The sequence below is a fragment of the Leptopilina boulardi genome, unplaced genomic scaffold (genome assembly GCF_019393585.1).
Source record: "Leptopilina boulardi isolate dan_hultmark-lab unplaced genomic scaffold, ZJU_Lbou_2.1 LbouV2_324, whole genome shotgun sequence".
In the NCBI taxonomy this organism is placed as follows: Eukaryota; Metazoa; Arthropoda; class Insecta; order Hymenoptera; family Figitidae; genus Leptopilina; species Leptopilina boulardi.
In genome coordinates, this window is record NW_026137890.1 from 314,212 (window position 1) to 327,320 (window position 13,109).

General features: G+C 28.2%; 2 protein-coding genes across 2 annotated transcripts in view; one reads left to right on the forward strand and one right to left on the reverse strand.

Moving 5' to 3' along the window:
* Positions 1 to 13,109, forward strand: part of LOC127284327 (elongation of very long chain fatty acids protein AAEL008004) — a 272,157-nt gene that overhangs the window by 31,084 nt on the left and 227,964 nt on the right. The window lies entirely within an intron of this gene.
* Positions 1 to 13,109, reverse strand: part of LOC127284328 (elongation of very long chain fatty acids protein AAEL008004-like) — a 73,977-nt gene that overhangs the window by 28,854 nt on the left and 32,014 nt on the right. The window contains exons 2-3 of the mRNA XM_051309726.1: positions 12,381 to 12,727; positions 4,514 to 4,651 (exon numbers count right to left, since the gene is read on the reverse strand). Coding sequence (XP_051165683.1) covers positions 4,514 to 4,651; positions 12,381 to 12,722 — 480 coding nt within the window. The 5' untranslated portion in view covers positions 12,723 to 12,727. The remainder of the gene's footprint in view (positions 1 to 4,513; positions 4,652 to 12,380; positions 12,728 to 13,109) is intronic.

Genomic DNA, 13,109 nt, shown 5'->3' on the forward strand with positions numbered 1-13,109 from the left:
GTATCATTTTTCGATTTTCAGCAAAGTTTTTTAAAATCTAAACGGCCATTTTGGATCCGCCATTTTGAATTTGACACAACCAATGTAAAATTTGAATTCAGAAGCCCAAAAAACATGGATATACCAATTTTGATTGAAATCGTATCATTTTTCGATTTTCAGCAAAGTTTTTTAAAATCTAAACGGCCATTTTAGATCCACCATTTTGAATTTGACACAACCAATGTAAAATTTGAATTCAGAAGCCCAAAAAACATGGGTATACCAATTTTGGTTGAAATCGTATCATTTTTCGATTTTTGGCCAGGTTTTTCGAGAAATCGGCCACTGTGGCATGGGGGGAATCGAACCTACGACCTACGGATTATGAGTCTAACGCTTTACCAACTACGCTACGTGAAAACGAATGTTAACTTCTTGATGCCATTTAAACTTGCAAAATACCTAACTCAGAAAAGTGCTTAACAACATTTAGTTAAAGTTAAGATATTAAATTATATTTTCCAATTAAATGCAATTTATAAAATATAATTAATTATATGCTTCATAATTATTATCATGAATCATCCTAGGTGAATTTTCAAAAAAAGTGTAAATATATTTTTATTAAAAACGCGTTTTTCGTTGTTCTGAATCATTGTAAATATTAATTTTTTGTAGATGAAAAAATATTTGACTTTTGGATTTAGAATATTAAATAATATATATAAAAAAATGAATAGTATCAAATAACTCATTATTCTCATTACACTTAAATATTTAATTGATCAAAATAGGGGAGACGGGGGCTGAAAGTGCCGATTTTGAGAAAACTAAATAAAATGCTGGTAAAATAAGAACTTTTTGTTTTAATCTATAGTCTATCTATTTTAAAATTTAATGTAGTTTTTAAATCCATTATTATTTTTTGATAATTCAGAACAGTTTTTTTTGTAAAAAATGATTTTGTGCAGCGAGGCAACACGGCAAGTTGAACTCCGCTCTGGGAAGAGTTGTGCCGACGCTGGGGTCGGTTATGCCGCTCAGATTTTTTAGTTGTTTCAGTTGAAGCAAATGATTTTACGCGTAAGAAATAAAATAATTATTCCCAATATATGATTTACTATTATTTATTAATCATTTGTTATAATCTTTTAAAGGTTTTTAGGAACAATCTTAAGATTTATAGATTTTAGTAAGTACAAATAAACATTTTCTGACTTATATTCTATAATTGCATAGTTAGTCAGTCACTTACAATATAGTTTTCGTAATAAGTATTTTTATTATAAACATTCAAAGGATTTTTCCAACAATCGTAACATTTATATATTTTTGTAAATAAATAAACATTTCTGACTTAAATTTTACAATTACATAATTAGTCAGTCTTTTAAAATATTTTTTGAAATAATTATTTGTATCGTTAATTAATTGTAAAAACTCTACTTTCTGATTAATAAATAATTTTTAAGACATGAATACTTATTCCGAATGCGATTTATTGAAATAACAATTGACACATATATAACTGACCCCTTTTTTTTTGTAATTTTAAGATTAAAATCTTCTTTTAAAAACTGTTTGTATCCTTTGATTTTTTTCAAAAAAACGACTTAATTTTACAAAAATTTTAAGCCTAGTACGATCGTAGGGAAACAATTTTTTCAATATTTTCAAAAAAATTTAAAATTTTTGAAATTATGCATTTTTTAAAAATATCTCCGGTTTTGTTTTATACTACGTACTTTTATGTATTTTGATATCGCTGATTACGAAAATAGTACAATCCCCCACAGCACCGAAACTTTCCTGAAAATTTAGAAAATATTTACTAAATTTTCAGGAAAGTTTCAGTACTGTGGGGGATCTCTGAAATTTTCAAGATTCTCGCTTAGCGTTCATTCTTGAATCAGCAGCGGCGGCGATATCTTTTTATAATATAGTAATGGTATATATTACGGGCATTGTCGATATTGCCCACTCATTTTTGGGCAATGTTGTTTATGATGAACAGTAGCATAAAACTAGAAAATATCGTCCGAAATATTTATTTTTACATGTCATGCTGCGAAAACATTTGCATTTATTTTGTCACATAATATAAAATTGTTTCACTGTCACTACTTAATGGTTTTATTAATTTCTTCTGTTCATTCACAGAAATTACGTCATATTTTTATAAAAACCTGTAACTACTTGAATTCTTTATTTTTCTGATATCTTTAATTGTTCTACTTTTTCAATGTAACTTTCATATTCCTCACAAAACATATAAGCATTATTGTCTGCCCGTTTTTCGACATCAATTCGTTTGGGGCCGTCCATATACCACGTGGACAGTTTTGGGGGGAGGGGGGGTTCGTCAAAAGTCCACGAGGGGGGGAGGGGGGGTCAAAGCAAATATCCACGTGGACCCAGTAAAAATGAAATTTTATTTATTGTTTTTTATCCCTCTTTTAAATTTCGCGCCAGTGTATTATGCAGCGCTGCACAAGTCATTCGATATTTTTATCGATTTCGTTCGAGTTTTATCGAATCAATATACGCCGGCTGGTGTGCTACATGTGAAAAATAATAACAAACCCGCCTAAACCCAAATTCTCATAAATTACAATTTCATTTTTAATGAATTTAAGACCTACTGTGAATGATTTACCTCAAAATCTCCCTTATGATTTGTACTGCCCTTCAGTACTACCTGTACTGCAAGGTAAGTGACCCCTTAAAAAGATTCCACAGATAGGACTCCGATAAAAATTTTGATACTCAGCGTAACAAATTTTGATTTGAAATACATCTTGAATTTTGAAACTACTATTGACTCAAAATACTTCAATCAACTAACAGACTGTTTTTAAAATTTTAAAACGCATATGCAGTGAATGTGGCCTTTATTTTGCCGCAAAGTCGCACTTAACTACTCACGTTAAAATATTATATAAAAATCAACGTAAAAGAAATACAGAGGATTGGGATGAAGAAACGGAACTTGTTGAAGTGTCTTGTGTAGAGATGGAAAATAATGTAACTTCAGAGAGCTCCATTGATTTTTTCGCAACTGATAATCTTTTCGAATGGTTAACACAACCATGGATCAGCAATGATAATATAGATGACGATTAGTAGATTTGTGGTTTTTTCGATATTATTTTAAGATTTGTTACCATAAAGATTTACCTACTTTTATTTTATACGATAATTTTCAGATATTCCTGGCATAAATATTTTAATTCTACCATACATTGTATTTTTAGCTGTAGTGATCGATAATTTAAGATTTGTTGCCAAAAAGATTTATGTATTTTTAGTTTGTAGAGTAATTTGAAATATTTTTGCCAAAAATATCTTCACGATACCAAAAAATAATGGTATTTAGTTGGTAAACGTTATTCTACGATGTGTTACCAATGTGATTGTTATGTGATTCAACCAAAAATGTAATTTTGCTTAGCAAAATTTTAAGTTTACTAGCAGTAAACTTGAAAATTATTTTTATAATTAAAAGAAACAGTGACTAAATGTTTTCTAATAACTATTAAATATCTATTTATTTACCATTTTAAAATAAGAAACATACAAACAAAAAATTTTCACCAAAAAAAGTCCACGTGGACATTTAGGGGAGGTGGGGGGGTTCGTCAAAAGTCCACAATTGTCCACGAGGGGGGGAGGGGGGTCAAAAAGTGATGAAAAATTGTCCACGTGGTATCTGGACGGCCCCTTTCTATTTTCGGCGCACAGTGTCCCGGGTTCTATCCCCGGTCCCTTTAATTTGTTTTCAAAGTTGTTCCTACAATGTTAGGTTCCAGAAAAATAAGTTGGTTGAATATGAAATTAGAAATTAAAAAAGTTTAATTGTTGTTTTATTTTCATATATTAAAAAAATTTTAATGCATTTCCTCAATAAAACAGCTTTTTATATTTTGCATATTGCTTTAAATGTAGGTATTTCAAAATATTATTCATTAGATTATAATTTAAAATTTATTTTTAACTTCGATTTAAAGGCATAAAAAATTATTTTAACACTGCAGAAATATTACTGCAATATTATGCTATGTTCCTTAAATATTGACAAGAAATATTGCAGCAAACAGGATATTTGAAGATTGCTGTAATATTACACTCCAATATTGGTAACATTGCACGGCAATATTGCAGCAACATTGTACGACTATTAAGTGCTATTTGGGTACTTACGAGAGGAAATAATATACTTATTGGATATTTACCAAAATAATGACCAACATGGTGAAATAATTAAAAGATTAATAATTCAGGGTATAAACAGGGTGTCCAGCGGTCAGGAATGTCAGGGAATTTAATTAAAAATCATGGAACTTTTTAAAAATTTGCAAAAAATGAAATGCCCGTATCATATATAATTTAATTATTTTTCATCTATACGTATCAAAGAGATTTTTTTACATTTGTACACTAAGAAAACTGAAATAGAAATTTGAATTAACCAACAAAAGTATAAAAATGATTATTTCAAAAACATAAATATGCTACATAATTAATAACGTACCGTATCAGCGAATTCTGTAAATTTGCTTATGAAATACCACCAACAAAGATTGGCCATCCTGAGGGCTGAAGGATTATGAGAGTAATCAACTGGTTGACATTTGTAGCTGTATTCTAGCAACCATCCTGACATTAAGTGCTGCAATCATAAAAATTAGAATCAAGACTGTGTAAATTTCCGAGCTTATTTTTGTTTTTTCAATTTATTTATATTTTATTAATTTTATACAATTTCTATTCTGTTTTTTTAACATAATATTTAAAAAATTTTATATTTCTTTATTTACTTTCTTAACTTAATTCAGTCGAATTTTATACTGCGACTACCATTGAAATTTTATTGATTTATTTAGTAGTAATAGTATCTTAATACTATTGTATACTAATTGTATTAATCTTTTGCATTCTGCATAAATTAAGGCTTTTTGAAAAAGTCATTTGAAACATTAGAGTTAATATTTGCCTCTTTAAGGAGGAAAAAGCGTGTAAAAAAATTTATACAATTTTTTTTTGTTTTTGCTTTAAAAATTAGTTTATTATCTGTAAGTCGACCAGCGAATTGTAAATGAATTGTTTATTTATTTAAAGTTAACAAATTATGTACATTACTATTTATTATTGAGATACACTTTTGCTTTAAAATTTTAGTTTTTTTTAAATATACATACGTATTTTTTTCAGCATTAAAATTGATAAAAAAATGTATAGAAATACATTAATGAAGTGAAGAAGCTTTTTAGAAAAGTATAAGTGAATTTCGTAACGTTTGTCGATAGGAAATTCTCTCGCCTAAGAATAACTTGTAACATCTTTGAAATGGGGCCCATTCGTATTCAGTTCTTCTCCAATACCTGTGTCCACCTTTGTATGTAATATTGATGTGTTTAACTTTTAATGTTCATGAGCACATAGCTGCGATTTATGCATAGTTGACTTGAGAGTTGAGCGCAGTTACATACTTTTAAAACTTTTTCACCTCATGCTGGAACAGTACTATTCAATGACGCCATCCCATTTTCAATTCGATTGTCTATTTTTTCTCCTCGTCTTATACAGAAAAACAAATGCTTAAGACAATAAAATAATCGAACAAGGGAAGGCATTATTCAACAGTTCTGTAAACTCATTAAATATTTTAATAGATCAAAACTTGTCTAAAAGAGAGGACCTGATTTTGCACTCAGGAATTATTTTTTGTAAATATACTGTAAAATGGGGTAAAGTCGGCGATTTTTTTTAAGTTTTTCTCAAAAAACTATGAGAATAACATAAAATACAATTTTAATACTTTTAATGTTTTAATATATAAAGTTTCACTCCTTTTCTGTAATATTATTATATAAAAAAATTTATTTATTTTCCAGAAAAATATTTATACACCCTTTTATTTATTTACACCCCCCCCCCTTTAACATTTAAAAAATAGTCATTGACAAACCAAGAATGGTTTGTTAAGTAATTTTTAAAAAATTTTTAATTAAGTAAAGTCAATTTTTGGAAGTATACAAACCAAAGTAATCATAATTAAAGGAATTTTTTTCTTAGAAAAGATAAAAAGAAATTTTTAAATTTAATTTGTAATAATCGTCGACTTTTCCCCATTTTACGGTAACGTTTCGAATGAGAATGAGGCAAATAATTTTAAATTAATCTTGATAAAAGTAATTTAGATTTTGAGATTTGATTTTAAAATTAACAAAAAATTGGAGGTTTGCCGAGTACAAGAAATTAAAAATATCGTAATTAAAAATTGCTGTCTCCTGATCATTTTCATCGGTAGTAATGTACGCAAGCTGCGTTCAAGTGTTTCGCAGAGCGACAGTGTGGACCTTGGCTTATGGAAAGTAGTCGATGGAAATTTCTCGAGGGGAAAAAAATCATTACACAAACTCTCGAAAACAGGATGCTTCGCCTTTAACGAACCGCACTCCTGAACAAATCTCCGTTGGGCAATGTGTTTAGACGTCGATGAGTCGATAGGTCGTTCGCGAATTCAAAGATTTGTACATCCTCTACTTAAAATAATGACCTCAGATAAAACTGTTACTTTATTCTGAAATTACTTTTGCCTACTCTCACTGTCTCCAAATACACTTTTCAATGTTTTTCTACTTTTCATTTATTCTGTAAATTTGAAAATTATTAAATTTTAAAAAATTGATAAAAAAATTGTTCATAAAAATTCATCAAATTTTTCAACACCAAGCATTATCTTAAAAGAAAATCTTTTATATTTAGAAGCGTTGAACTCATTAAGAAGTCAAAATTTAAAATGAATTCAGTGTGGTGGAAGATATTTTGAAAAATTGTTAAATTTTTACAGGGTCAATCAAGAATGTCGAAATTTATTTTTGTTTCAATATTAGAAAACAAAACAAAATTATGAATGTATTTTAATTTTGATACGGTAACACGATGCAACAGCATTTTTATTTCTGGGACCGCATTGGGTGACCCATATAAGTTTTTTGACACTGGACACGAATTCATAATCAGAATTGCTCCATCACCTTAGGTTTTCGAGAAATTTGATCTTGAAAATTGAAAAATTCCGTTTTTAGGTTACTTTTTGATTTTTTATAACGTTACAAAAAATTTTCAGAGGTTTTCGTGATATATATATGAAATCTCATTTCTTCCTCAACAATTTCCAATTTAGATCTTTTAAAAATATTAATTTTTTATGAGTTATCCCCCACACAACAAAAAGATATCCCACGAAATGATGGGATATCCAAGAGATATCAAAGTTATCCCTAGGATATCTAAATTTCCATCCCGTGGGTAACCTGTGCTGTATATCCCAGGGATATCTTATACGGGATTTCCCGCAGTATCTGAAACGGGATATCTCATATAGACTATCCAAAATAAATTGAGCTTTTTACATTTTTTAAAATTGAAATATAACATAATTATGAAATGTATAAATATAATCATAATACTTTTTTATTAACTTCTTAACTGCGATGACAAAAATTTGATGGCCAAAATCTTCGTCATCAGCAGTTAAGGGGTTTAATTCTCTTTCCATCAAATATATAAATATAGCTTTATATTGCAACAAATGATTTACATTAAGTATTTTTGGAAAGACGTTCCTGAAACGTTTACACTGTATTCATTTTGTCAGCCGTGTGAAACGATCACAGGCAGTTTCCCGCACATGCGCAAAAATATATATCCTACACAGGAAATCTCTAATACCAGGTCATGGCTGTATATACAAGGCGCAAAGCTAGTATAAATGCCAACGTCAAACTATACTACTACTACTACAGGAAATCTCAGGGATTTCCCGTGGGATGTCGCACAGAACGGAAATTTATCCTGAGGATATCCCATGTAGAATATCCATGCGCTATCCTTAAGATATCTCAAGGATATCCATTTTTTGAAAATCAAATTTTCATTGGCTTTTTTTTAAAGATCGGTCTTTATATATATATTTTTTTTTTGAAGTTAAAAATGTGTATTTTCACTACAAAAAATATTGAGATGTCCTTTTTTGTTATTTTCGCGATATTATGTAATTAATTAATTAATGTTAATAAAAAATGAAATATTTTACATATAAATATAGTTATTGCAATTCCGAAGCTACCAATTGAAAGCTGACGTAATTCCGCATCCAACGAGCCCTATGTGAACTATTTTAGATTGAAGGATTTTTTATAAACAATTTCAATATTAGCCAATTGTTTATTAAGAATCCACTAACTTTCATATATAGTAACGTCAGAATTACGATAACTTTATTTGTTTATAAAATATATTATTTTTTATTAACACTAATTATTTAATTAATAAATATCTCTAAGACAAAGAAAAAGGACATTTCCATATTTTTTTGTTGAAAGTATACGCTTTAAACTTCCAAAAAAATTTGAAAAAAGTCAACAAAATTTTGATTTTCAAAAAAATGGTCAAATTTTGAAAAAAATTTTGCAATACTCGAAAGAGCAGGAACAAACCTTTCGAAAACATATACGTCAAATTTTTTTTCATCTTTCTGTTTAAAAGTTATGTGCAAGTTACAGTCACATCCGACCAACTTTTTTTTCACTTAGTATGCTATAGGAATTTTACCTTTTTTATTTATATATATATGTATATATATATAATTATTTTATTAATGTTTTGTTTATTTTTTTTTAAAATATATGAGCAATTCCATGTGAAATTCAGGGGTCTATCCTCCGATTTCTTCTATACTACGTTTTTGGGTAGAGGTCTAATTGAGTAAAAAAAATTTTGAAAAAAAATATTTATTATTTTCGAGATATTTTCATTAAAAAATTAGTGCAACTTTTTTTTCAATTACTAATAACTTTTTCACTATTAGTCCTAGAAAAAAATTTCTACAACGTTTTTTGCTCAAAAAATATTGAAGTTTAAGAAAAAAAATTAATTTTGGAAAATTAACAATTTTTAATTTATTTATTTAAAAATAAAATTTATTTTTAATTTTTAAACTTGTTATCGGGCTCCGTTTAAGCTGAAAAAATTCATGAACATACCTTAATATGAGCCAAAGACATGTGCCAAATTTGGCGAATACCTTATTTTTTGTTTTTGAGATATTAATTAATTATTTAATAAAAATTAATAAAAAATGAAATATTTTACAAACAAAAAAACTTGGAATAATTTTAAAAACACCATTCTAATGCTTATCAAAATCCCCATCCAAGGAGCCCTATATGAACCCTATATCATATTAAGGTATGTTCATGAATTTTTTCAGCTTAAACGGAGCCCGATAACAAGTTTAAAAATTAAAAATAAATTTTATTTTTAAATAAATAAATTAAAAATTGTTAATTTTCCAAAATTAATTTTTTTTCTTAAACTTCAATATTTTTTGAGCAAAAAACGTTGTAGAAATTTTTTTCTAGGACTAATAGTGAAAAAGTTATTAGTAATTGAAAAAAAAGTTGCACTAATTTTTTAATGAAAATATCTCGAAAATAATAAATATTTTTTTTCGAAATTTTTTTTACTTAATTAGATCTCTACCCAAAAACGTAGTATAGAAGAAATCGGAGGATAGACCCCTGAATTTCACATGGAATTGCTCATATGTACCTATATTTTCTTTTTATTTATTTTAATTAATATCACGTAAAAATGACTAAAAATGTGTAGTTAAAACAAAGCAGTTAAAAGTACCATATTCAGATCCATTTTAACTAAATTTAAATAGTTGGTGGTACTAAATTTTAGTAGTCAATTTCACTTAGTTAAAATTACTAATACTAGTTACTATACTAATATTAATAATAATAATTTTACTACTTTGAATAGTTTTTTTTACTAAATTTTACACTTGATTTAACCGTTTTTACATAGTTGTCTCAACTACTTTTTGTTAATAGGCACCTCCTGGAACCATGAAAATTAGTAACTGCAACCTAATGAAACAGTTAATGTGACTGACAAAAAATCATTGAAATAACTTCTTTATTTGGTTAAATTTACTGTAAAAGTAATAATTTTTACTATACTTTACAGTTAATCTGACAATTTTTACATAGTTGTTTCAACTACTGTTTGTTCATAGGTGCCTCCTGGAACTAGGAGAAATAGTTAAAATTTAGTCAAATTTACCATGATTTTTTTTGAGTGTAAATATATATTAAATATAACACAGTGCAACAGCATTTTTATTTATGGGATTGCATATGGTGATTCTTACATGTTTTTTGACGCTATACACGAATCCGAACTCGGAATTGCTCCATCACCCTAGGTTTTTGAGAAATTTGACCTTGGAAATTGAAAAAATTCAAACAAGGATGTCTCATACAAAAATAAATATTTTTAAATATGTGACCTGGACAGTTAAAAGGGACCTTTCGTCCGTAAAAATTAATTTTTTATTGATTGGTAATTCTAATAGAAAAAAGATTTCTCTATCAGAATCACCAATCAATAAAAAACCGATATTTTCGGACGTAAGGTCCCTTTTAACTGTCCAGGTCACATGTTCTAAATTGCAAATTGTTCAATATGAAGATATGAGCTTTCAAATGCATATCACGAAAACTTAAAAAAAAATGTTTGTGCCGTTATAAAAAATCAAAAAGTACCCCGAAAAGGGATTTTTTCAATTTCCAAGTTCGGATATGTGTTTAGCGTCCAAAATTTTTTACAATTTCTCTTTAGAGATTTTTTGCAACAAATACAGGACAAATAGAAACAGTACAAGATCTTGCACAAGTTTTTGTACAGGAAAATATACTTGTATAAAAACATGAGCGTGTTCATGTAGAAGTTCTTGTATATATGAACCTGCATAAGAATATGTACAAGAACCTGTGCATTTTCTTGACCAGAACTGGTACAAATTCAGGGTTGCCACAAGTCAGGGAAATGTCAGGGAAATTAATTTTTGTCAGGGAATTTAAAAAACAGTGCTGGAAAAATGTTGTGAACCTAGATTTACTTTAAAATATTCATTTGTTATGAATTTATATATCAAAATAACAATTTTACAGAATTATTTGTAGAATTTTTATTTGACCCAAGTTTTATTTTATCGAAATTTCATAACACAATTTTTGATAGAATTTATATTTGATGGAAAAAAACGAAAATGTCAGGGAAAAATACAAAATTTTTGTCTGGAAGTCAGGGAAAATTATTTTGAAATTTTTGTGGCAAATTTTCTTGTACAGAAATTTTTAGTAGGGATTTTTTCGTATGAGTTTCGTACTCTAAAGTAGGCTAAAAGTTACTGTTTTGCATTTTTTAATTACAAAAAATTTGAAGGTAATGGAGCATTTTACGAAACATATTTTCATTCAACACACCCAAAATTACAAAAATCAGTCATAAAAACCTGGGCTCAAAATGATCCAGCCAGCAGGATCATTTTGATCTGCAGCAAAAATGAGCCCAGGTTTTTACTGTGTTCGGTTCCCGTTGTAGGCAGATAATTTTATGTCAGCTTTTCTGCAATAATTCTATAGTTTTGCAGTTGTCGTACAAAAACCTAAACTAATAGAGATCTAGAGTAAATTTTTAATATCAGGATTGGATTTTATGGCAAAGCTTATATTTGAATCGTCTGTGATTAATCAGACAACAATAATTTGTCGAAATTTTATTGACTTGGTTATATAAACAAAAAGATTGTTTATTGGGATTGAAGTTCAATAAGTATGTTCTTGATTTCAAATATTTATTGAATATATCACTATTGAATGCAGCACTAATTTTCTCCAATTAAATTCTTCATTTCACCATTTATATTTGTTTAATGGTTGTTTAGAAAAACTTTTCCAGTACACATAAAGACCTATACATATTCTAGTAATGTTTGAGGTAATGAAAGAAATTTAAGTTAATGGTTTGTAAAAGCAAGTATTCTTTACTATGTATCGGGATAATAATAGTATTTTCTTCACTTCGGAAAGTTATCGACATATTTAAATATACAGCATCACGAAGTATAGTATCTTTTTTTACGAAAAAACGGTGCTCCACTTTCCTGTTACCCGAAGAAGTCGTCTAACCGGGTTACTGATTGGTAAGATATTTTGCACATGTCATAATAAAGGGTCCTTCTCTGCATTGATTTCTTCCCAATTTTCTTAGTTAATGCAACATTTTTTCACTTTAATTTTAATTCAATTGCGAAAATTTATGGTCGTTTCTTTAAACCGAATTACAATATGCATTCTGCTTATAAATGAAGATTATTTTTTTAAAAATATAATTAGTAATAAGATTAGGATAATTAATTATGATATAAGAAACGTGAAATAAAACTATATTTTATAATAATAAATTTTGATATTGTTAAAATATGAAGTATTAAAATTATATTATTAAACATGTAGTATAATATGTATTATATGTACCTCATACATCATCCCCAAAGAAAAAACTACTTGAAAAGCATTGTAAGCAACGAGGACGTTCCTGAGGCGAAAGGGTTTTCTGTTGACCATAATGCGTGGACCAAGAATTGTCACACAGTACAGGTACAAAAGCACAATTGCAAAAGTTGGGAAGGGGGAATCCATTAGAGGCCAGTCGCTCACTCTTGGATCGGAAGCAGTCGTTAAGATTTCAGTATATTGCTCTAAAGCCATTCGAACGAGGCCTTCTGCCCCTACGAATGACCTGTTTGTGTCCTTGATTATTTCATGTCGTGACACTGCTTCCCTTTCAGCCACCAATTCAGCAGCTGCCGATGCCATTTTTACTGAAACAGAAAAATTGTTCACTTAAAACGTGAAGGTCATCGACATAATGAAGTAAACAAAATAAGGGGTTCCTCACTTTTGAATAAAATCTTTAATAAGTCATTACAAAGTTAAGAAGGTGATCGCAATATTTTTATAAAGGTATTTAACAAAAAGATGTTTTCAATTTCATTCATTAAACAAGAAAGTCATTTGTTTCATAACTTTATGAAAGTTTTTGATTTTGTGATTTGACAACGAGCGTACAGAATTCACTATTTTCTTTTTTATCGATAGATAAAAAATTTTTCACTGTATAAAAACAAAGTCTTAAATAGTATAGTAAATATAATAATAATAAATATAAATTGTATAGTAGTCTGTTTTAAAACCAACCTTTTT